The sequence below is a fragment of the Scaptodrosophila lebanonensis genome, unplaced genomic scaffold, assembly GCF_003285725.1.
Source record: "Scaptodrosophila lebanonensis strain 11010-0011.00,11010-0021.00 unplaced genomic scaffold, SlebRS2 tig00001410-arrow-pilon, whole genome shotgun sequence".
NCBI classification, from domain to species: Eukaryota; Metazoa; Arthropoda; class Insecta; order Diptera; family Drosophilidae; genus Scaptodrosophila; species Scaptodrosophila lebanonensis.
This window is the reverse complement of record NW_022060738.1, coordinates 5,429,401-5,455,276: the sequence shown is the minus strand read 5'-3', so window position 1 is coordinate 5,455,276 and position 25,876 is coordinate 5,429,401. Positions and strand designations below refer to the sequence as shown.

At 41.9% G+C, this 25,876-nt stretch overlaps 3 protein-coding genes across 9 annotated transcripts; 2 read left to right on the top strand and 1 right to left on the bottom strand.

Annotated features, from left to right (window-relative positions):
- Nucleotides 1–531: 531 nt before the first annotated feature.
- On the top strand, nucleotides 532–25,822 carry LOC115630505 (transmembrane protein KIAA1109). 6 transcript variants are annotated; one of them, XM_030527102.1, is made up of 23 exons: nucleotides 532–829; nucleotides 2,940–3,219; nucleotides 3,278–6,437; nucleotides 6,657–6,860; nucleotides 6,932–7,484; nucleotides 7,540–7,829; nucleotides 7,894–8,014; nucleotides 9,397–9,977; nucleotides 12,635–12,971; nucleotides 13,030–14,277; nucleotides 14,343–14,507; nucleotides 14,565–14,766; nucleotides 15,601–15,700; nucleotides 16,014–16,069; nucleotides 16,152–16,801; nucleotides 16,858–16,990; nucleotides 17,563–18,448; nucleotides 18,587–19,205; nucleotides 19,270–20,184; nucleotides 20,340–24,039; nucleotides 24,102–24,302; nucleotides 24,369–24,499; nucleotides 24,571–25,822. In XM_030527102.1, exons 1-23 carry the CDS (start codon nucleotides 731–733, stop codon nucleotides 25,231–25,233), a joined length of 15,294 nt encoding a protein of 5,097 aa, XP_030382962.1. In that variant the 5' UTR covers nucleotides 532–730; the 3' UTR covers nucleotides 25,234–25,822. The 6 variants fall into 6 exon arrangements, with proteins under 6 accessions (XP_030382962.1, XP_030382958.1, XP_030382959.1 ...); XM_030527098.1 differs by having other exon boundaries at nucleotides 15,954–16,069; XM_030527099.1 differs by having other exon boundaries at nucleotides 14,565–14,817.
- LOC115630507 lies at nucleotides 1,504–2,492 on the top strand. Its single transcript, XM_030527105.1, has one exon. The coding sequence runs from the start codon at nucleotides 1,663–1,665 to the stop codon at nucleotides 2,419–2,421; it is 759 nt and encodes a 252-aa protein (XP_030382965.1). The 5' UTR covers nucleotides 1,504–1,662; the 3' UTR covers nucleotides 2,422–2,492.
- On the bottom strand, nucleotides 10,237–12,551 carry LOC115630506. 2 transcript variants are annotated; one of them, XM_030527104.1, is made up of 5 exons: nucleotides 12,463–12,551; nucleotides 12,232–12,400; nucleotides 10,865–12,158; nucleotides 10,556–10,787; nucleotides 10,237–10,496 (listed from the first exon to the last, which is right to left on the bottom strand). In XM_030527104.1, exons 1-5 carry the CDS (start codon nucleotides 12,538–12,540, stop codon nucleotides 10,374–10,376), a joined length of 1,896 nt encoding a protein of 631 aa, XP_030382964.1. In that variant the 5' UTR covers nucleotides 12,541–12,551; the 3' UTR covers nucleotides 10,237–10,373. The 2 variants fall into 2 exon arrangements, with proteins under 2 accessions (XP_030382964.1, XP_030382963.1); XM_030527103.1 differs by having other exon boundaries at nucleotides 10,865–12,161; nucleotides 12,463–12,550.
- Nucleotides 25,823–25,876: the final 54 nt, after the last annotated feature.

Here is a 25,876-nt window from a genome sequence, read left to right as displayed (position 1 = left end):
ATAAAAACAATAAATCAGCAGCTGCTTTAATTTCGGATTAATTATTTTTGTGACTATAAATTCGAAATGTTGTCTTTGTAGAAATTTTTACAAAAATTTCCATCGCAGCAGTAGCTAAGCCAAACCCGCCGCTCTCAAATAAACATAACATAAACCAAAGGATTTCACAATGTAAACAGTAGCCGGCCTTGCCAACTTGCTTGCGTTCAAATATTTGAAAATCGATTAGTGCCTTCGATTAACGAGGTCTGTTTTAACAGCTGTTTAACTGAAAGTGTCAGAACAAAATGGGAGTGTTTTCGTTTGTCTCAACCATTTTTAATTTTTGTTATTTTCGCGTGTAATTAACAAATTAATACGCGAAATTAGTTTCAAACGTTATTTTAGTAATGCCTGCCCGACGTTGTAATGTTATCAGCAACGTTACATCCATGTAAGCTGGCGCAAATTGCAAACGAAAAATAAGACGACCGCGACCTCCGAAACACAAAGTGGGAAAAATCGAACTTGGTGTGTGCGTATGTGTTCGTGTATGTGTAGAATTTATAAATTAAATTTAAATTTATGTGCAAACAAGCTGCCAATATGTGTAACCAAATAAGCAATGCTATAATATAAGTCGATAATGTGCAATAAAGTCGAAATTCTTTGGCGCAGCAAGAATACAAAACGCAAAAGTTAATTAATAACAATACCCCGAGGAGCGCTAGCGCTAGGCAGCACACACAAAATGGATAAAGAGGAAACAATCGACAACAGTTTGACACTCGGATTTCCGAATCTCACGCACAATGTGTCGCTGGAAGACATGAAAATCGATGCGCCCATGGTTAGTAATTTTTTGATTAACAATTGTCACCTCAATAGAACCCCTTGAAATACATACATATGCGATGAATCAGTCAACAACAACTTTACAGCATAGCTACGGAGCTGATAGGCGGCAAAATTAGCTGCAGTCATTTCATTCCTTTATACACTTATCAATCGAATGCGATTGACTCAAAGTCGGCCCGCATGATAAGCCGCACATTAGGAAATCATCAACGAATGCTATAGTTCTGTTTTGTTTTTAGATTATTTGGCAGTGTATTTTCCGTATGCTTCATACATATATAGTAGAAATATTACTGATATGTTCTTATTTTAAGAAATTTACATATATGTATTTTTTTACACATTGGGTTACATTATTCGCGGTTTAGAGATCCCTATATTTTTTGCAAATACAAAATAGCTTATGTTAGTCGGGGATAGTGTAGCTTCCCAACAGTGAAAGAATCCTTTAAATCGACCCAGTAGATTCGGAGCCTATTCAATTCAATTAAACATTCAAATCTTTCCTTTTTATTATATAGTATTAGTATAGATTTTATGTTATACGTAAAATATATTTGAGAGCTCTGTAGAAAAAACAGTCAAAACTTACTACAGCAAGTCTAGTTTTAGTAGTCATTTGTTGTACTGAACTCGTTCAAAATTGTCGTCCTTTAAAGCGTATTTTTATTTTATTTTAGATCACATTTTTTTTGTTTCACTAAAAACACAAACCTAACGGCCTGTCATAACATCAAAAAAGTTTTCGTAACGCGATACCTTAATTTTATTTTTTATTTGTTTTAAATTTCGTAGTTTTAAATTTTATTAAAAATTGTTTAAGAAATGCAAGTTTTTCGTAGTTTGGCGCGCTTCATCAAAGCGGTCCGTGTAGTGCAGCCCTCTTTGCTGCGTACTGTCACAGAAGCACAGATCGCCATGAAGCGTTCTTATGCCAAAAGCTATCTGAATCCGAAATTCCAAATGGAAGAACAGGAGGAATTGGAAGCAGAGGAAGAAAACTGTGTTGATCCTCTCTATCCCATATTGCAGAATCGAAAGTCAAACCTTTTCTTTATGCCAAATGAAGTAGGCCCAGCATACCGCAATCAGACGACCACAACTCTTCCATTCCGCCTTATCGATCGGTATTCAAGTCACATTGAATACGATCATGTGGACATATCGTCGGCGAAATCCTTGGGCTGCCCGCTCCTTCTATTGGGCTACATGAGGCGCATGTTTGTGCACCCATTTCTGGAGTTTACAAATCCCGATGATTTTAGTGTTATTAATTTGCATTTCGACAGTGATGTCGATAGCGCCATTAAGGCATTCGTCCTAATTGCACGACAATACTCGGTGGATATTTTGAATAAGGGATTTTGGGCAGATTTTGTCAATCCATTCACGGGACGGGCCTATTTCAAATCAGCACCAGGACGTCGTAAGTTGGTGAAGGAAGCACGTTTTCTCAGCAACTTGGCCTTTGAGACTAACAACGGGTGCGTTTTCATTAACGAACCAAAACAGAGTACATTTACTGGTGCCATCTTCACTGATATACCGTACTTCTTGATTGAGCCATACAATTGGAACATATAAGAATTATCCAAAAACACTGGCTTTTTTCAAAGAATAAAGTGAATAATTAATAAAACTATCTCTTCCCATTATATTATGATTCTGAAATATTTACTTATTAAATTATGGTTTTTCAAATTTTTTGTTGCATTTAAAGACATGCACGCGAGAAATTCGTGAGCAAATAAGGGTGTGCAAATTTTGAAAGGGTGAACACTGAGAATAGTGAAATTAAATAATTCCTAACCTTCTTTTTGCAGTGGGTACAGGTCCTTTGAGAGTTGGGCCTGCTCAACGCATGTTATTTTTATACCCTTGCAAAGAGTATGTGTGTATGTTTGACAGATATATGCTATAGCCAATATTATTTCTTGACGATCAACAGCCACTAACCCGTTTATAGATATATATAATTAACCTTATGACTTTATATACCAAAACAAAAGAAATTAAGAGAAGAATTGAATTTCCAAGATAGTACGTATAGAAAAATTAAAAGAATGCATATTTACCAAATACTTGTGTTCTTGTTGTTACAGATATGGCTACTACTTTCACTATTCAGCACCATAATATGGGTCACGTACATCACATTCTACAACTCCAGAGTAATTGGCATGCTCATCACAAAAATAGCCAATCGATGGTTCATAAAGGGTGCCTTTTTTAAAATCGGTTCCGTAGCCTTAAATCCCTTAGCGGGTAAAATCATGTTTCGGGATTTTGTGTACATCTCCTATGATTACTCAATTCGTGTACAGGATGGATATTTCATATTTCGCTGGTGGCGATCCTACGTGCCTAAGGATGTTTCAGAGGGTAAGTGTGGCCTTTTCGCTCCTTTATATATTGACTCTGACCTGCAAACTACTTACAGATCTTTCACACTCCGATACTCGGCTGTCTGTGCAGTTAAATGGCTATGAGCTGCACATTTACAATCGCTCCGATCTCTATGATCAGCTAGAGAAAACGTTTGGCCTCGAACCATCGATGCTTATTCCTACGGACTTACTAAGCAACGAGGAGCGCAATAAGCTCAAGGAGCACACCATGAATATGGAGAATGCACGCCAGAGTCAACGAGTTAATAGCGTTAAACATTCCGAGGCAATGAAGGCTACCACTTGGCGTGATTTAATACCAGTCATTAAAATGGACATCTGTTCGGGTCGCTTTGTTTTTGGAAATCGCTTGACCCCCACAACGCTCTCTATTTCGGTGGAAGAGGCACATTGCACGTATAGTACAAAGCCGGCTGTATGTCGTTTGGATCATTTCATGCACTTCGTCAAGGCAAAGGTGGAGAATGCTAAAGTTCTTTTCGCCCCAAGCCCCAAATACACTGGCTTGGTCGATGAGCCGCCCCGTTACATGGGTGAAGGGTTTGTGGTAATGATGTCTAATCAGATGGACTTATATTTCTACATGGATGAGCCGGGCGTGGTGCCAGAACAGCCAGTCCACATTGTGCTTGCGAATGGCGATGTTGTTGAACCTCCAGCTCCTGTTTGGGGCATAAATATCAAATGTCTAAAGGGCACAGACTTCAGTTACGGCCCGTGGGCGGATCGTCAGCGTGATCATTTGTACAAATTCTTTTATCCATCCGATTGGAAAGAGATGCAAGTTACTCCTACACAACAGCCGGGTGAATTGCGTAGCTATCAGACCTTTGATGTGACACTCTGCGTGCTCAATGAGGCCACTATTGATATATTATTCTCCAAAGATAAGGAGACTAACGCCATGCATATAACTGTGGGACCAGCCTCATATGTGGAGGTTACCGTACCTTGGGTAACATTGGTCGATGGCTACACGTCGAAAATTCAGGGTCAATTGTTTCATGTGGAGGCCACCACATCATTGCAGTATCGCAGTCTGGCGGAGTTCGAATCGCTGGAGTACAAGGTGCGCATCCATTACCCAACAAAATGGAATGCGCCGCAGGATTGGAACATATCGTTGGCTGGCTGTAAGACCACCGCCTATATAGTGTACAAACACAAGTGTTTTTTTCAGGACCTTATCGAGGATTGGGCGGATAAGGCACGTCCGGATATACTCACATTTGTTCCGTACACTTGCAATTTCAACATACGTCTCAACGAGTTTGAGATTCTTATGCTATGTAATGAGTATAATTGGATTGATTGTTCCAGCGCAAATCAGGAGAACAATCATTTGGCTTTTTGTGGTGATGTCTTCGACATGAGCTTTGCCCTGCCCTTCGATGATTTCTTGCCAAAGACTGTAACTTTAAAATTCTGGATACACGGCGAGGGTCTAGATTTGAGTATGTACGTGCCAGAGGTGTCGTCTGTGAGACCAATAGTGTTAGCTATAGATGAGAATGCAAGACTGTTGACGCGTGAAGGCAAGCTGATCCGCAGGCCCGATCTATACACGAAAAAATGGCGAAAGATTTGCCAACGCAGTGCGGGTTGGATCGACTGTTGGGCAGTACCTATCTTAGCGTTATCTATACAATATGTTTACCATCCGGTGCCGCCGTTAGGGCCGGATCCTCAAGCTGATATTACAACCCCGGAAAAGGAGGAAATTTTACTGAGCCCCATGCGTATTCCCAAGGTGCGTAAATCTCCGGTGACTACTTGGCAACAACCATTAGAGCAACACAATAAATTCGATCCGGGTACTCTTACCGCGGATCATGTAACCGTCGAGCTAGAAATCGGCTCTTCAGTGCTGATGGCGTATGGAAATGTGTTGCGTAACTTTATCAGTCTAAAAGAGAACATATTCGGCGAGGATCAAAGCTTTACCGATATGGAACAATCAAATGTCAATCTTAAGGACGCAGGCGCAACACCAAATCCCAAGGATCAGCTCCTGGCTAAAGAAAAAGAATTGGCCAATAAGTCTATATCGGAGACAGCACCACCGGAAGAGAAACGCAAGCCATTCGATCCGCGTATGTATAGACCCCTAGAGGTTATGGTCTCAGTTATTGTGCATGACATACAAGCGCATGTGATGAAGAACTGCAACGAAGACGATCCACCCTGTCCGGTGGTACTTATTGAACGCTTTGGCTTTGAAATGGACAAACGTTATCAGGAGACAACTTTGCAGGTCCTCGTCAGTCCATCGTATCTGCTTGCCTCAGACATGCTTGTGCGGCAGCAACGCGAAAAGCACATAAATCAGGGACATCTTCTGCTTTCGGCGGTTCAAGTGCGTGGTCATGCTATGTTCAGCAATGAAGGTCGCGCCCTTGATGAGGATACGCTGGAATACTCATGGTTAGTGGAGGTCCAATTGGGAAAACTGACAGGAAAGTTAACACTGCCACAGCTTGTCAATGTAGTTACCGGCCTAGAAACGCTCATATTGCTTGCAATTGATCCGGAGAACTGTCTAAAATCGCCAAAGACGGTGTGTAATTGCCATCATGGCGTGCCGAGCAATTTGTGTCCACAGACCAAGGAGGAGAACAAATATAAATGTCCGTCTTCAGAGGATATTAAGTACAAGATGACACGTGTGTCCATAGATGCTGTGGATGTATATTTAATAGAAAGTGGAACTGCGCTTCATGCTTGGATTTCGCCCATACGGCTGGCTAATTGTAATTTGCATGGCCAGCGTGTCAAGTCTGGAATCTCCGGCCTGTTACCCTCCATATTGTTGCGCCTCTTTATGCTTCATGCTCCTGGTCCAAGCAATGCCACTAATTCTTACAACACGAACACCACGGGCAGCAATCGTTCAGGAAAATTGAGGCGCGCTGATCAAGACTCACTGAAATCACAAGATGCCTCACACACCTATGCGCACCCTGTGGGTAAATCCAAACGAAGCTCAAATTCCTTTTCCCAACGCCGGGACTCTCGTGACGATTCCACTCGCAAGTTGCGTGATAGCTTCTCAGAACATCCCAAACGAACGCCTGAAAATGAGCTCTTCGAGAACTGGATTGAAGTGGGCTGTACGTCGTTGGGACCTATACTGTTGGAAGGTGCTTCCGCTTTGCCGATACCTGATCACGAACTGCATTTGGTACAACACAAGTAAGTAAAAAAATGCAATTATTATTATCTTTGATTCTCCGGAAGAACCTGTCTTTATAAAGCGAAATAGAAAAATAAATTGTTGATACTGATAATCAAGGTCTGTCCAATTTGAAAATTATTAGTTAGTTATTTATTAAAAAAGGAAATACATAGTTTTAGTTAACTCCTGTTACTTTCTTAGTAAGAGTTATTAATTTGTTTCTTTTCCTCAACCAGCTTCCTCCGTGAGCATGATGCCAAATATAAACGTCTGTGGTTTCTCTGGTCAAACAATGGAAGCGCATTATCTTCTGGCAGTGAGATTTCGCGATGTGGCTGCATAGGCGGTTGTGCCTTTTTTGGCAGTAATCGTAACGGCTTGAAATTCTTCAAACCAACAGCACAGGATGTACATGACAACTACAACATTGCACGCTACTTGTAAGTATATCAATAAATTTATGTATTATTCTAAATGGATTTATATTTATTGTGTTTGATCTCCTTTGTAGCATCATTAATAACAACAAGGACTTTGGCTTTGGGGAGAGTATACTGCACCAGGGTCAACTAGTCTTCCATACCCCGCCATATAGTTTGCATTCGGTCTCTTTGTACGACACAGCCGATTTTAATGGCAAGGGAAAAATTTATAGGCCCACAACTGAGCTGCGGAATGGAAGTCTGAAAAAGAATGATCCAAACTCGCTGTTAGATGGAACCAAATTTAAAATAGGAGGTGGCTCTATGGACAAGTGTGAGTTAAGCAATCGAAATAAGAATAAATCACGCGAGAGCATTGGATCGCCCAATACGCTGGAGAGACGGAGCAAGCGGTATACATGTATACGTCAAACCTCGGTCGAGGTACCTTATGCGCGCCTGCTGGACAGTCCTTCAAAGAAGATATTTCAACATGATTCTATTGAGTGCACCAGCGGTACTCACCGACGTGGCTCAGATTCTCATAAGAGTCAAGGTAATACGTTGCGTGTGTCTCCACCTAAAACAAGCATCTCGGATTCGCGACTGACTGGTGAGGCGGATATGGATGTGGAGCATGAAGTAAGTCGAAAAGACATTTGCATTAGTGGGTTGATATTTATTTACTGTCTTACAGATGCCTGATGAAATGTCGCACTCTGCGCCCCACTCGCATCCATTGGAATTCGAGATTGCTGACATTAACCTTCACTCGCACACATTTCCACTTGATTATGTGGAGGCTGGTGGTGATAATTTGCCACGCGAAGTACAACGTACGATATCGCTAACCTCTGAAAATCCATCGGAAATGTTTTTCTCTGCCGAGGAAGACATATCGAATGTCATGTCGCAGCGGGGCTCGATAAAACAACGAAATGGATCCATCGTGCTGTCTGGCAAGAAGCGTTTTTCCTCGGATCTAAGGTATTTATAAATAAGCGATGTGAGAATAGACAATAAGTTGTAAACATTTTCCTGTCTTTTGCAGTATTGGTGGCCAAAATGATAATGGTAGTCACACATTGCCGACTTACCGCAGCGATTTGGAAATACATGCACCGGAGGGTAATAAAACATTGCCAAAGCGTCCACAAAGCACTACAGAATTGGTAAAAGTTATATTTATTTTATATGGCACACTCTTTCAAACACACTGCCAATCATTGGTTTAATGTCAACGTTTTTTTATGTACACCAAATGCCTTTAGCTTTATTGCTTTAAGGCTAGGCTTATGTTATTTGAAGTTCACTCTCACCCATTCAGCCTTCAGTTTGGGTACTGCTCACAAAAATGTCAAAGCGGCAAATAGTTAGCTCTAATTGCGAGTTTTACAATCGTGCTAAGAGCTTACAGTGAGCTACGTTTAATGCATGTTTCACTCTCTATTTCGGTATATTCTAATATAAGTCTACTACATAATTTTTAACTCTATATTTTAAACGTACGTATTATAACTGTAACTGTAATTTATATATACTCTATATAAAATCCACACATAAATTCTATATTCCTCTCCCTACCAATATCATCTTCAATACCAATCTATTCAACCAAAACAATCAAAACTAAACTAATCAAACAACAAAATCGAATATCAACATTTAAAATCAATCAAAATCGAATTAAAACTCATCCAGAACGAAGACGCGAGACGTATACATGGTCTTGCGACACCAATAAGAAAATTAACAAATATCTCATCACGACCTGAGTATCGACACTTTATTCATGATGTGAGTAGTTCTTAGTACCAAAACAAATTTCTATCTAACTCTTACCTATCTAAGATGTAGCAAATAAAGTATTATCGAGTAAATTCGATCTATTTCACATAGAAATCACATAATGATTTTGGTAGTACCCTCCGTTTTTATATATATGTATATACAGTTTTATAACTACTAGTAAATTCATTATTATTTGACTGTTTCATAGTAATTTCAATTGTATGATATATATTTTTTCAATAAGGACCTAGTCTTAAACAATAAATTGGGAGCTGTATTTGATTAAATGTTCACTCATAAGTTTAAATAGGCATGGAGTCCCAAACACACTAATCATTTAAAAACATTCTTATAAAAAGTGACGAATTTCAATTCAATACGCATGTCAATAAAGCTGTGTAGTTTCCTACTAGTATATCATATGTTTCCTTGAAGTCTATCCTACTAATTGCATAATCTAAATTATTTCGTATTCCATTTTTTAATTTTGAAAATTAGACTCTTTTTCATTATGCATGCTTGCTTGCCATTGGAGCCTTGGAAGCTTGGAACACTTTAGTGCTAGGAAATTTGCAACGTTTTTCAGTGATCGCACTTGCAATCCGTTTTTTAGCCACGTTCTTACAGATACTTCAGTTTTTGTTGGCTATTTGCAATCTTCTGCAGCCTGGTCTGACATTTAGTTTGTAGCTGAACCCGCACACGGCAACCCCACACTCAAAATTTAACTTTTAATCATTTAATTATATTTTTCATTTAACAGGCCGACTCACGTGGCTCATCTTCAGGCACGCCCTCACTATCCTCAAACTCCTTCATTTCCGCCATGTCATCACAAGAAGACGTTGCGCTGGTCAACTTACATCAGCAAGTTAATCGACCCATCATCGATTCCCCGCTGCTTATGGCGAGCTACGTAAATCATCTGTCGCAAGTCAAGTGTTTTAATTGGAACGCCTGCTCGTTCCCTCTTGGTCCTGATGTCTTCTCAACACCGCTCTTTAATGAGAACGAAGATGGCGGCCTTACGTACATTGGCAGCAAGATGTTACCTCACTTTGATTTGTACGCGTGCTGGAGAGAGATTAAAGTTGTACCTCGCTACGAAAATACCACTGGGAGTAATAGCTCAGCCACTTTTATGGGCGGACCCAAGTCGCATCCGTGGGATCCTAGTGTGCTGCTTAAGGAGGAGGAAGCAGATAAAACGACAAATGGTTTTGATGACGGGGAGTTTATGAGTCTACAGGCGGAGGGTGGTGCTGCATGTACATCTGTAGTGGCACGTCTGAAGGGGCAGGTTAATGTGTTCCTCACACCACTACTGCTAGAGGGATTGCAGCGGTGAGTATAATGTAGCTTCTAAACAAATATGTTAGCTTCTGCAGATCAAAGCACGATCAAAAATGCCAGAATATTTCCTCCATTAATCACAAGAATTCACTTGCCTACATCTTTAAGAATAACTAGAGGCGAAGATTTTGTGATGTCAACTTCTATGGGATATCGGCTACATAAGGTTGGCTTGTAGTTTTGCCTTAGCCATGTTTCTTTTTCGATTGCACACGAAGTTTTCTGTGTTATAATTTTAATGCACTGAAAGTTTCTAAAAAGCCTTTTTTATTGCCATTCTTTGAATAGGTACAGTGAAAATATTACATTATTTATCCTCAATAAAAAATATATACATACGCTTGAGTATAATTTAAACAAATAATTTCAATAAAAACTAACAAAAAGCTAAGAGCGCTTAACGCGTACATGCGCGCTCTCCGCCATTCGTGCGATATTTGCATTGCTCTGGCTGCCAGTGTCTCGCGGAAATGAGTCCATTAGTTTCTTCAGATAGGTTTCCTTGGAGTTCTGAGAATGAGAGGGATTTTAGCTTATTTTGCTTTTCGTACGTATCTTTGTCCACCCACCTCAGGCGCATCATCCGTTTTCTTATTCTCACGCTTTCTGCGTCTCCACTCCTCTGCGTATTGTTTCTCTTTCACGAACTGTAGTTGCTCGAAATTGTTGAAATTGAGCATTTCGCTATTGTTCTCATCGCTGCGTAATCGTCGCTGTCCAGGCTCATTGTCGCTTTTTATGAAACCATTTGGGGTTTGTATAAAATATCGAGGCGGATCGCGTGCGCTGTTGGCAATGAAACTGAAAAATTGTAACGAATGCGGTGTATGTTGTATGAGAGCTATGCTTGGGGAAGTAATTATTGTTTGTAGGCGAACCTTTCACCATCATTTAAAATGTTTGCCTTCTGCTCAAGTTCCCGTGATTTCGTTCCATCCATAATACTTTGACTGAGCTTTGGCGTTTCTGCTGCTATAGTTCCAGCTTCTAGGCCTTCCTCTCTACCAGTCAGACTCTCATCTAACTGGATGTTATCATTTTCGCTGACCGCAGAGTCCTCCAGATTACGATTATCTTCCACTTTAGCTGTTTGCTCTTCGTTGAAACGTTGCCCTTGTTCGTGAGCTAAGCGTGAGAGCTGATGGCGCTCATAGGCTGCTGGTTGATTATTCATACCAACTGAAGTATCGTCAACTTTTCCAGAACGTATGTTCTGTTCAGCATTGAAAGGACCTGCTTTTTGGTTATTTCCTGAGGACGCAGCAGGCTGACCCTCAACTTTCATCGGTGGTATAGCTATGAAATCGGGTCCAACATTCGTTAATTCGTTAACTTGTTCTTCTTGTAGCTGTTCTCTATTTTCTGTCAGCGGCGTATCATCAGACATTTTCCTAACACCCAAAATATCAAAGCCATTGCCCAATTTACGATTATACTTAAAATCTCCTATTTCTGCTCCACGTGTTTCGAAGCTGGGTAGTTTGTTGTAGTCCGTATTAAGTATTTCTAGTTCCAGTTCCTTTTTGGGCTTCCACCCTGCCAGCTCTTTCTTTAGTTTCATTGGCGGCATAGCACCTTCAGCTATATCACCAAGTTCATCTGATTCGTCTAACTTGGTATGCCCTAAAGAATAGTCTGACATATCATCAACAGCTTTGTCGTTGATCAGATCGTAATCCTTCAACGTTCTTTCTGGGTTCTGCTGCTTGAGATTCTTGAAATTTCTTTGCAGACATAACTCATCTTCTGGATCACATTCTTCTTCACATATGGGCTTTTTCTTGGGCTTCTTTTTTGGCTTACATGTTGTCTTGTCAGGACACTTAGGCAACCTGTCATAATCATCATCCATGACAGCACCTCCACCTTTAGATTTGCACAAATCTAGATTGCTCTTCAACGGGCAACGCTCTGTGGTCCCTGTACACTTCGGTTTCTTGGTACACTTGGGTCGCTCTGCCAGCTTGTTTTTACAGTGCTCCGGACGTTCTTTGGTTGGATCGCTATCATCATTGCAGCTGTCGTCGAAGGCAGATTTGTGTAATTTGGACCCCCGTTCGCGATCTAATTTTTCGGCCGGATCATAGGTGTCATCGGAGCCCAATTCTATGTTGCCCAGCTCTTCCTCTGGCTGCTTTATTCTCTTAACATGCCTTTGTCGCATTCTTACACCTGCTTTCTTTTTGAAATGAGTAAGCTATTTATGTGTGTAAGCTATTATGTCGCCAAATTGTTCTCTACATACCATCAAAATTATCGTTATCCTCCATTTTGTTGTCTAAGTACTTATCCAAATTGTTAAGATCATCCAGAGACAAGCCATTTAATGCGGCTTCCAGTTCTGCATCGCTTAGGCCATTCGTCAGATCGGGATACTCGGCAGCATCAGCAAACTTTTTTGCCTTGTACGGTTGCTTGGATATGTGATAGAAATGGTTTAAAGATAGAAATCCTTAATATACTTCAGGCCGCTTACCATGGGATATGCTTTAAGAATATGCATCAAGCACATGTATTGCATCAATTGGAGTAGATTGAGGCGTAGAAAAAACATTCTCAGCTGTGTTATTAAATATATGTTTTCATTATACAACTGACGTTGTTTTGCTATGAATGTTTACTATGTTTTCTCATTGTCTCTTCTACAGCATGGTCGAGGCCGCCATACCTACCATACATTCCATGCATTTGCTTTCAGTTGTCAACTTTATACACAGCTCTTGCATTGGCAAAGTCAAAAATGATAATATACTGAAGAGGGATCAAAGTTTGAGTTACTGGTCACAAGTGCATTCAAATTCAAAGCGTTCGACAACGGAGCGTCATTTACAGGGACCAGGAGATTCGTTTCTAAGTGATGTATACGAAGAGAGCATATCGACCAAGACGCAGGGCTTGATAGTTCTTCCCAAAGTAAGCATAACCATGCTACAGTCTTCCATTGTCGAGGAGGTGATATCCGTAGCAGCCTTGGACAACGTGCAGGTGTGTTGAATTAAACAAATCATTAAATCATAATAATATATTATACCAATTCAAATAGGATCTAAGCTGCGTATCGCTGCTTACTTTCTACATGGAAGGCATTTCAACGAAATTCCATTTGGGTAAAACTACGCGAGCTTCCATGCACAATGTCTATATACAGCAGACTGTACAATCTGGCAACAGTCATAAGAAAGGTGGCATAATGAAGGGTACACGGGCACTGCTCGCACATCTCTCCTCCCAGACGCGTCCCGACAATGTACAAGGCGAGCCCATACTCATCGAAACGTCTGAGAAGCAATTGGAGGAGCTTGTCATAACGCTAGACATTGGACGTGCGCATGCGCAACTGCGCCGTCTGAAGACTGAGGGTCAATCATGTCCCCAGGACTCGCCCATTATTGTAACAGCCATACCTGAGCACAAGAGCAAAGTGCTTTTCGAATGCCTTAAAATGCCAGAGAGCACGGGCATTGAGAGCATTGGTTACATTATGTTCGAGAGCGGTCTGGAAGGTGTGGGAGTGAAAATAGTCAAACGATCGCATTTTGAGAAATCTGAGAATAGCAAAGAGGAGCTGGCCGAAATGAGTGTAGAGGGAACAACAGGCAGCAGTGTAGTTACCACACGTGCCATCAACATCAACGAGTTGGTGGGTCAAGGTGGTGCTTCTGGTGAAACTCTGGTTGGCAATGCAACCACAACAACAGGCATAGATGCAGGTGCTACGTCTAAAGCGGAGGCGGCTTGGCGTTTGATAACCAAAAAACCACCCACGCCGAAAACGCCCAAAGAGAAATTCCAAAATGCATTAGAGAACATTATAGTGAGCGAAGGCTCAGCTAGTGCCAATGAAAATCGACGATCGACGCCCAAACCGCCAGATGAGGATGTGGAAAAAGGAACGAACCCGACTAATGCGAGCACATCAAAGAATGGAGCTGCTCATAGCAACACCACCACCAACAACAACAAGGACTCCTACGACAAAGTGCTGTCCAATGTGAAAGAGACTGATAAGACCTCCTCGTGTGTCATCGAATTGAAGTCGGTGTGGTTCAATTTTGCGGCACCACCTTGTGTGCCTATCACTCGTAAAATTGATTTAACGCGGCTCGATTGGAATTTGCTAAGCACTGCTTCGCCTGCGATAACGGCGTGGATGAATCCTAGCAATCGTTTGGCCATTAAAATTGTGGCCTTATTGAAGGCTCTTCATACTCGTCAAACGGCCGTGGCTGCCTGCCTTATGGCCGATGCCATGGAGAATGAGAAGATTCAGAGGAATCCAAAAATCAAAAAGGTGCGGTGGTTTATGCTTATTTAGTGAATATGCTTTAGATTCATCAAAATATAAACCTCCCACAGAGTCGCTACGCCAACAATTATACGCTGCTGTCGAAGACGCTGCAAGAGGATCCCAGCTGCCAGTTGTGCTACATCATGCAAAAGCTTGTGCTCGACGAGGGCGTACAACGAATTGAGCAAATCTTCAAGCAAGGCGAAGTGCCGCATCTAAATACATTGCGACAAGTGAGTTGGAAGCAACATTGCAATTATACTCCAATATTAATAATTTGCGTTTTGTAGGGCATCATTGTGCTAAGTCGCCAGTGGAAGAACACTCTGTACAATCCTATCCTCTTCGAGCATCAGTACAAGAATAAGTTATCACGTCCCATTAATGTGACATTCTCGTTTCCGCAAAACGAGGAGGAGTGTGAGGCGGATGAGTGCGAAGGTGATGTTGAAATGGGTGCCTATGCTGGCGTCGGAGAGAATCCGGAAGAGAGTGAGAATGCTTTATTACTTGGGCAAACACAGCATCATCGAACTCACATTGGTATTTTTTTGATTAACGCTGAACCACACTGCACGTCTACCGATGGGATTATTCTTTAATTGCACTGTGGCGTGCAGTGAACTCCACTTGTTATAACCTGATATTGATATTTTTACAGTTGTAGGCTCTTTTTTTTTTTGTTTATTTGCACGTGTTTTTTGTGTATGCACTTGAAGTTTAAGTTTTACAAAAATTGCCTTTTAAATGCTAATTATCAACTAAATTAAATTGCTTTCTAATGAAAAGAACAAATTTTTCACATTTATATATGTATGTGTAATTGAAAGGCAAATTTGTTTATATGTTTTCAGCTTTTGATTTTTTTGTTTTTGTTGTTCTATTGAATGTCCTCTTCCCCATTTTCATATAGTTCTTTTTATTTCCTTTTCCCAACTCGTAAAATGCTTTGAGTGTTCATGATTTCATATAGTTTGATGCTTTACGTGTGCATTATACTTTGTGTTTCTCTTTTATCTTTTCTGGCTATATACTATCTATCCAAAAACAAAAGCTGAATATGTGTTTTAAGTGTGTATTTCACGGTGTGCAAAATATTTATTCAGATCAGGTTTGTTTTGTTCTCTTGTTTTGTTTCTATTCTGCTTAATATACTCGTGTTTATACAATTATGCAGTATAAATATTTTGCACATTGAAGTTTTCTTAACACAAGTTTGTGGTATTTAACTTCACTGCATTGAGCACGAAGACGCAAACTTGATTAGGACAGAGGTACAATTTATTTTCGGAGATAAACTTACATTATTTTGATTCCTATTCGCAGCTAACACACAGTATGGATATTCTAATGAAGGTGATCTGCATGGAGCCCCGTCACAGCGTTCGATGTCAACATCACCCAACATACACAACATGCGTCGTGGGTGAGTTATAGTTGACGAAAGTACACATAAAATGCTTACAAATATACACGTTACATACACATATACCCACATTAATACATATTTTGCATGTGCGATGTGCCATTGATATTAATTCCATGCCTGTGCTCTTGTTTTCTTTTCATACCCGCCCGTTCAAATTATTATCAACGTTTTGTATGTGCAATGTTTGTTATTCGCGCGCTTCCTTAAATACAAAAAATCAAAAAAATGTTATGCTTCATGAAAAAATCAGTTTAAACAAAGTGCACAGCAAAGCCTCGAATTATTCACATGGCAATTCATCTCGTTCTAGCATACAAATGCTGCCCATAATATCGGGCTTGGTTGAGAAGCAAGTGCCGGAATTTGGTCTGTATCCAAAAAAAATGAAATGTTCAATTCTAATATGGACTCACCTACTGACTAACTATTTTGTTACTGCTTTACACAGAATATGGTGCCCTGCAGGAAGGATCTATAAGCTCCACAAATTCGGTAAATAAATTCTGGATAGGTGCTGAGAATCATAAAGAGGATCTTTACTTTTGGATGGCCAAGCAGCAGGACAGCAAGAAGAAAGAACATTTCTCTGAAAAGGAGCACGTCAGACCTGCACCAACGAAGATGCATGGTCAGTCCCATACACGGAGTGGCATTATGCAGGAATCCATTAAATTACTGGATGCCCATTTGATATTTGAGCCGTTGCTTACATGTCTGGGTGTGATGCCGCAGCAGATGATAAATAAGTTTGCAAATGCGGATATTTCTTCGCTGGAAAATTTCGGTACAAATTTATCACTGATTGGCACATTTGATTCCATCCGTGTGGACATTGTCGTCAGTGAGGCGGGCGATAAAAAGAATCCTAAGCCCACAAAGCTAAGTAAAAAGGCTAATGGTGGCCGTGCTTCAATTATGATGGATACCCCACTATTCTTGTGCGAGCGCGTCGGCATTGAACTGGAAGTTCTGAAAATGTCCGATGGTACGGTGGATAAGGCGCAGCAAAAGGTCATTTACATGTCGCGCCGGCAGTTAAAGAAACATACGAGTACTGTGATCAATTTTAGTTTAAATATACGCTTCATATCTCAGCAGGTGAGTAACTCAGCTCTTACATCATCAATTTTCTGAGTAAAATCTTTTCCGCCTAGGTCAACATGCCGCTACTGAGGTTACTGCATCAAATATCGAACATGTATCAAAATGTGAAGGATGCACAGAACGAGTTCCATGAACAACCTGAACTGAGTAAGAAGAGTCAGACCAAAGATGAATGCAGCTTGGGTATGTTTGCATTTATTATCACCAGCTAATAGAGTTTCCCACAAATAGTCTTAAATATGTCTGTTTTATAAAAAATCAATTTTTAACTTAAGGGATTGATCTCTTAATTGCAAACGCGTCTGTATATCTTTACCCTAATTATTAAAAACTTAACGGTTATAATACCAGAAATAATATATCCTATACCCTGTACACGAAAAGGGTTTACTAGAATGTCAAACGAAGGGCAGACCCCAAATTAAAGTAGGTGTGATGCTTAATCAAAATTGGTTCAATATTATATAGCTGCCATAGCAACATTCAGCTCAGAAGTTCATCTCAGTACATATAATTTTATGGTTTATTAAGATATCGTAACCAAAATTGGTATTTTGAAAGTTTTTTAGAGCCTCTTTATAATCTTAAGTCTCATTTCGGTAACTAAATCACATGGAGTAGCTGTGATAGGAATAATTGGTACATCGGGTGGTAATAAAGCTAATCAATTGATATTGTTAAATGAATAATATAAAGCAATTCAAGATTACCTTTCCTTTTAGTTAATAATGAGCTTTGTTTTCCATTTTTTTTAGCGTCCGAACCCACGGACCTGCTACCCTTCAGCTCTGTCGCTGATCGTTTTGGCCATGGCGAAAGTTACTCGGATGAGCGATATGACAAATTCAACGAAACAATGCCCACTATGCCAACAAATCGAATGCGTCCGAGCGGCTTGGCGCCCATTATACAATTGACGCCATCGCCAAATGCCAAAAACCGACCGCAAAGCTTTGCACAGAAGTTGCGCTCCACTGGAAAATCGGTCAAGGGTAAATTAGGTTACACAAATCTGAATGAGTCGAGTTCATCGCCGCTGCGTGATAGTCCTACTATGTCGGTAAATGAGCACATGCTTAAAATGACCACTGAATCGAAAATCTCACTCAATGGCGCTTGCGCAACCAGCGTAAGTGGGGATTACAATACGCTTAGCAAGACAGGAAATGGTGTCTTCAACACTGTCCATTTACCGCCACTTTTGGAGACTCCTAACTGCTGGAAAACTATTTATCACTTGCTGGAGCTCTATGGCACCATGCCGGAGACAAAGACGGTGCAACGCAGCTCTCTGAATGAGCACAAGAAGTCGCAGTTTGGATATGCGCGTACCACGGAGACTCATAACGATGATGATGACTTGGCTAGCGCGCCCACGCCGGTGCCGCAACATAAAGATATGCTTGTCGATGGGGTCTCCCATGAACGCACTCGTCTCATTGTCTTTGGTGTTGCCAAAATTCACAAAACGCGTTTGTTAGCCACATTATCTGGCTTAAAATTGGAATCGGAGATTACAACGTTAAACAGCACAGCCACATGGCGTAAGAAAGCGCGTCCGGTATCTCTGGAATGTTCTCTGACAGGTCAAGTGGGACGGGCTATGATTGTGCTCCTCGAGGGTGTGGCACCCAGCCAACAGTAAGTGTGTCTTAGAATATAAATTATACTTCGAGCGATTATGATTTAAAAAAACCCATGCTTCTTCATAGGCTTTTATTAAGTTTGCTTTTCAACTGACTACAATTTAAGTTTCATTTTCGCTCCTTCTCTTTACAGAACCGTGGTCAAGGTGACTGTCGGTAAAAGTCAAACGTTGTATTCAAGTCTCTCAAAACGCGGCAAGGATAAAAACAGCGGACTACTTTCCATTGGACCTGTGAATATAGACATACCTCAACATCCAGTGGCTTTGCATGGCATGATGACACGCAGCTCCAAGCAGTTATCGTCCACTTTGCAGGAGTTGCGCGTAAAACGCAACTCTGGTCGCTCCACTCTACGTTCTCATACTGCCGAAGAGCCCGAATCACCATTTCATGCACGTAATTCGGGTGGCGCCAGCGCTTCTGGTGGTGTCGGCGGCACTACTGCCGGCAATGCTAGCGAAATGCGAGAGCGAACCGTTTCCGGGGGTACACATCAGCATGCAACGCGAAAACATCAGACGCATATGCGACACATGGCAACCCAGCAGAACGGGCTGCTGCAGCCGTTGGTCATGCAGTTTAATGTGCTTCTGCAGAGTTTGTCCATAAATGCGGCGCTACTGCCCTCTTTGCAGGCGCAGTATCGAATGAATCATGTGAGTTCGATGGGAGTGACGGGCCATCGTGCAAAATTTGTGATAGACTTACCAACACATACTCTAAGTTTTAACACGAAGATACAGGTGAGAGTAAGTAATATTGATCAGAAGAATTAGTAACCTATTAAAATATTCCCATTTTAATCTTCCATAGAATGAAATGAACCTCCCTTCCGAGGCGTGCATCGGACTTCCACCTGTTCATGTGCTTGCCGAATATATACCAGACAATCGTCAGGAGCACATTGAGAATATCGAGGGTATTGTTCTACGGCAGGGTGGCTATGTGAATGCCTCGGCTGAAATTGGCGAATTTGAAAGATGCTTGACGACTGATTTACTGAACCACTTGGTGTTTGTCCAAAAAGTGTTCATGCGGGAAGTTAATGAAGTTCTGCAAAAAGTTTACGGCGGCGAAAAACCCGTGCCCCTGTGGACTGAGGACAGCGATAGTGCTAGCGTGCAAGAATCAACGTTGAAACGAATACTCTTTTCGATTAACATATCCATGAAACGCATACAATTGACTGCCACAACGCCTTGCTCGTCGGCAGTGCGCTTTGAGACTGGAACACTGGAACTCCAGCTATCGAATCGTGTAAAGAATTTGGGTGATTTGCATAATCGCAAAATGTTCTTCAAAGCGCACATCGATTTCAATTTATCGCTGGGACAAATTATACGTAATGTGATTTTTGATGAGGCGGAACCAGAGTTTCAGCAATATGCCTTCTTCCACACGACCATCGGCCTGCGTAATGCATTCCAGGACGAGCTGCTCAACGAAGACAAGGAGCTAATACTGTTGACGTTGAAGCGTCCTTTGGTATACATACAGCCGATAGCGGTGGACAAAGCCATATTGGTGTGGTTAAACTATAAGAACGCCTATGAGTACTGGGCGGAAAAACGAGCAAATCTGTGTTACGAGCATAGTACACAAAATACACAGCAGGTGTTCGACCGTGTAGCTTTCGGACAACTTGCTAGCTCGAATTTGTCTACTCTGTTCTTGCAGCTGACTGTGGAAGATATGGGTATATGCCTGCCTTTGAAACAGGTGTCTACGGTGAGTAATGGGCATCATATATTTATATGAGTTATTATTTATACAGTAAAGTAAATATCGTAAATACTTTTGAATTGGAATTAGAGAAATTAAGATCTAAAGATAATGTATATTATACGATTATACTCCTTTACCTTCTGTCTGATATCTTTTAGTCACTTCGGTCTCGGTCATACCAGGATTTTGATGCTAAAGGTGCGGTGGTAATAACGCTGGAAAACACAATCATTTCTGCATGTAATTCCGGTTCGCTAGTTTCGAAAGGCAAGTTCCAAGGCCTTTGTCTACGTTTTGCGGACGATTTCGAAACTAATTTGGATGACTGGAAACCGAGTGGCAGCGAGCCCATCATGAATGTTTGCGTTGTGTCCGAAGGCACATACGAGGTTTGTTCACGCACCACAGCCGCTAAGAAGGGAGAGAATGCCAAGTGGCTGTTGAACGTGAAATGGCAAATGGAGGGTGTAGATATACATCTGGATGTTAATATTGGTAAGCAGTTATCCTCGCTGGGTCACACGCTCACGATGTTGACGGGCTTCGAGGAGGAAGACACCAACATCGAATCCCCTGACAGTGATGAAGGGGATCAGAGTTGTCGCGATACGTATGTGCGGCGACGGGAATTCGAAAACTTACCCTCATTTGTATTTGATCCCACTATCGATTCGAAAAAGCGTTCTTTCATGATGGAAAAGGAAATGGCCGAGCAGCTGAAGATCATTAACGATTTGCGTACGCTGGGCGCTTCCCATAACACGGTGGCGCACGAGGAGCGCCGCCTGCAGGAGCTGCAGGCCATTTGCTATAAATACTTTCGCCGTGATATGATACAGAAATGGAAGCGTCCATCAATGCGTAGATCATTGAAGAACTACAGTCGCTCGCACTCGTACATAGGTGGCGGAGCAGGTGCTGTCGCAGGCGTGGGTGGGGTGGCCGTGGGAGCGCGGGAGCTGTCTTTAGATAACGGAACATATACCAGTAGGCGTTTGGATCCGATAGCCTCCAATGATGAAATATCAAGTCTACAAAGCACTCCGGTTTCGTGTCATTCCCGGAGTGCTTCGTTGAAAACGGGCGCAATAGGCAGGGTAACTTTTACGGAAGCAATGCGTCAGACATCACTGCCAAATGCAGACACTGACACCGAGACTCAGGAAAACGAATTAGATTGGCGGGCTAATGATATACTTGGCGAATTAACTCCCAGTGAAATGGATGTCGATGGCACGTCTGTGGAGATGCGTCGCAAGCATGGTCATGCACAAAAGCAGCAAGAGCCAAATATAGATTTCGAACTGGATGTTAAGGTGTTAGTCAACTCTGGCAAGTGCGTGCTCCACACCAAAGAAACGACCGATGAAAGAGTGCAGAACTACGGAGCCGCCTCCAGTGTAAAGACCCACAAGCGAGAGCGTAGTATAGGCAACGATTGGGGTAGTCCAACACCATCGAGGAGACAGCGTGAAAAGAATAAATTACGCTACAATGCCACAAATAATGCTCTGTTATCGGATCTCACCATCTTCCATATACCAGGACTGGATGTCAAACTACACTATCAGTCCCGCACGGTAGCTGATGCGGCCACCCATATACCGACAGCATCAACGGCAGAACATACGCCACATTCGGCTTTACGTCGATTGGGAAACAAACGTGCCACACTCTGTGCCTGGATGACGCTGCAAAGCATTCCGGAGGAAACAATCATATCGCCACACATACTTGAGTTCTTAGAGCAAACTCTCGAGCCTATACCATCGAAGACGCCAAGCAGTGCACCACAAACGCCTTCCAACCAAGCTGCTGTCAATTTGGACATACTACCAGCTAATTATGTGACTTATGCTTCCTTTCCCGTAGATGTAATTGTTTACTTCCACATGCAGCCCTCAACATTTAGGTTCTCCTGTCTGCCCGTATCGCGTGTAGAGTGTATGTTGCAGCTGCCTAGTCTCGATATTGTATTTAGCTCCAAGCGTTCTACAGAGGAAGAAGCGCAGATGTCGGAGCAAGCGCCAACGCATGCAGAGAAGGAAAAACTACCCACAGGCGGGTTGAGTGTAACAGGATGTTTGGCAGATTTCAATGTGTATATATTCCATCCGTACGGTGGAAAGAAAACGTCCAAAGAGACACAATTTTCCCCGTTGACTGACAGTGAGCGCAAAGATTCGCTCAGTATTAATGTGGAATTTGTTAAGTTCCACATAACGCGATGTCGCAAGGTCTACATTGAACCGCTGCCCACTTCAAAACGCGCGCTGGATCAGTCTCGTGCAGTCATCCGCTTTTCCACTATCGTGGATATTGGCAGTGCCAGCTTCAAGTATGACATGAGAAGATTAACTGAAATACTGGCTTTTCCAAAAGCCTGGTACCGTCGTCGCATTGTACGTCGCCTCTTTTTGGGCGATTTGAGCATGCAGCAGCAGCAAGCGATGGCAAATGGGGCAGAGACGCCAACTCCAAACACACCCAAAGAGCCGTTTACAAAGCAATCGCCAAATGAAGAAATGAATCGTAACAAAGAGAAAATGCGTTTGGATTTTGATTCACAGCATCAGCCTCAGTCACAGTCACAACCACAGTCACAGTCCCAATTGGGTCATTTTGGTGCAGTTCGTAAGCTTAAGGTTCTGGGAAAATCGTCCAGCGCCGAATCGTCGGGTACACCACCATCAGAAAAGAATCAGATAACTGCATGGGAGACTCTTGTGCTCTTCGCCGTCAACTTTACGAAGCTGAATGTGCAAATGAATATGGGCAATGTTATGGGAAATGTTGTGTGGCTAACCAAAGATTTTCAATCGGATGGACGCCTCTCCATTGGTAGCACAGGATATAAGAACATGTATGTGGGCATCTATTTGGGCGGCTCAGCGCTGGATGCTAAGGGAGGCATTGTGGGCGGCAGTTTTGAAGTGAACAAAATAAACAAACGATTTCATATTAAGGAGGAATCGGGAGTTGAGCCATACCATACCATGGGTCTCAGCTTTATGGCTCTAGAATTGCGCTTGGACTATATGGGCACATCAGTGCTTATGACTCGCATTAGTTCTTTCTCAGCGGCGATGAAGGACGAATGGCGAACTTCTACGCATGCGTCGAACAAGGAATCGGGAGCACCACTGAGCAAGCCCCAAGCACTCATCTTTATACACGGCGACTTGACTTGGGACCAGTTGCAAATAATGATATCCAAGTCCACAACGGCTGATTTGCTAAAGATGTACTTTAAACTGGAAGAGTTTTTCACCCAGCAATTCAAGTCATCGAAGCGCGTTTTCTCCAGCTTGGAGCCGCGCCTGCAGGATCGCACGGCAAGTATAAAGAGACGGCAGCAAATGAAGAAAAAAACCAATGGCGAAGCACCGACAATTGGAACTGCTTCGGCGCCATTGGGTGTGGACAACACAGACGCGCGTCACCATCGCCATTGGCAGAAGCCGTTGGAGCAGGCCATTGGGTTGGTGGTGCCTTCGTTGGTGACACGCCTTCCACGACATGGCAATGTGCTAGGGGGGACTGTGGAGCTTAGAGGTCAAAATATATCGCTAGCCTGCTTCCATGGCATCAACTTTAAGTCCAAGTCATGGGCACTCTTTAGTCTAAAGTCACCTTCCATTAACTTTGCCACCGAAGCGCGTCAAATTGAGGATACGCATGAGGTGTTTGTTACACAAACTCTAACGTCTTGTTTGGGACAAACCACAGAAGTGCAGCAGCAACAGAATCATTCAATGGCCATTGTGAGTCGCATTTCCCGCAACATAATCTTCCCGCCACAGTTTAAGACGCTCAACGAATGGTTCCATTATGCCTTCGCCAATAGCGAGATTGATGGTGAGTACGAACTTGATACACTGGTTTTGAAATTTTATTTGATCCTCTATGTTCCTTTTTAGCTGTGGATCGTTTTCCCATACTGGAATGTGAGCGTGAGATTGCCTCGAATTCTATTGAACGTATGCGCGCTTCTGGAAGCACTAGTGCAGCCAAATCACAGGAACATAACCATAATCGGGAGGTTATCTTTGCCCTTCCCAGCTTGCAGCTGAGTTTTAAAACCGAGCATAAGCAGGGACCAACTACGCCAGAGCCTGATGGTAAGACTTAAATTGAAATCCTAAGAAAAAGAGTAATTTAAATTGAATTAAATTTTTAAATTGCAGAAACCAAGCCTGAAGTTTTGTGCAGCTTCATTACGGAATTTGATGATCACATTTTTGTCACGGTCGATGCAGATGCCTTCTTCTTTCTACATGATTTAATTACTTCGTATGTTAATGAGAAGGAGAAAGTGGTGAGTTGAATAAATATCTTAACTTATAGGTGTAACTAAATGGAATCAATAATCTTTAAATTTTTTGCTAGATTGGCGTCCAGTCGGCGCGTGCTGCATCGCCGAACTTGTCACAGAAAACCAACCTAAAGCCATACATAACAGATGATATACTCAAGGAGAAGAAAACTGCTTCCAATACAAATTTGACTGGTCAGGGAAATCAGCTAAGTGCTAGCAAAAGCAGCTTGGAGCCAAATCAGCTGCAGGACAGCCACACTAGCTTAGCGAACTCAACAAGCACATCGACAACAGGTCAAACAGGTGCGACCACGGTGCCGACGGGGACAGCAGCGACATCGTCTGCCAGCAATGCGAAAGATTCAAAATTAAGTGGCGGCAGTTCCACAACAAACACAAATAGTACCGATAATGCTAATACATCTTCTCCCGCTTTTGATTTGGAATCTTTTGTACGAGATTGGCGGCACTTCGAGTGTCAAACATGGCACTTGGAGCCTACTGTTCGTTTACTTTCCTGGGCTGGCAAATCCATTGAGCCATATGGCGTTGACTACATACTTAATAAGCTTGGATTCAGTCACGCACGCACCACTATACCCAAATGGCTGCAACGCGGCTTCATGGATCCACTGGACAAGGTTCAGGCCCTGATGATGCTACAATTGCTCCTGATGGTACGCGAGAATAAAGTGGAGTCGGCGAAGCATCCAAATCGCTCATCAACGAATTAGAGAACGACGCAAGGAGAGAAGAAATGGGGGAACTGGCAGATATGTGGGCGGAAATTGAGGACAGTCCCCCTAGGACAATTGAAATGCTGTGCACGTGATTCTTTCTATCTATTTATTTGTAAGCTGCAATGTATGTAGATATTACACTTATATACGTATATATGATAAAAATTGTGTAATTTTTAGAGTGGATTTTGTGTTAATCATGTTTCATATGCTTTGCGTATAGTTTTAATGAATACTCAAAGTATTATAAACATAATATTTCTATACCTAAATGGGTTCAGTCTTTTTTGCGTGTTCTTTTGTAAATGTAATTTTTATATATATGTATAAAGGATCTGAAATCGTGCTTTGATATATTTTGCTCAATTTTTGCGCTTTGTAATTATATGTAATTAAATTATTTATAAACTGTGGGCGAAGCAAGTGTTTAAAAATTAAGTAGCTCTAGTTGAAATATTTAAAAAAAAATTAAGAAAACGAATGTCAAAAACCGAAAAAAAACAACGGAAGCAAAAGCTCTTATAGTACGTTTTGTTTCGTATAAGTCTATGATATATAAATAATAAAGTGAACTGTGAAAACATATTGAATTTTCATTATTTTTTAATTAAAAATGACTTGGGAATGACTCCAGTTC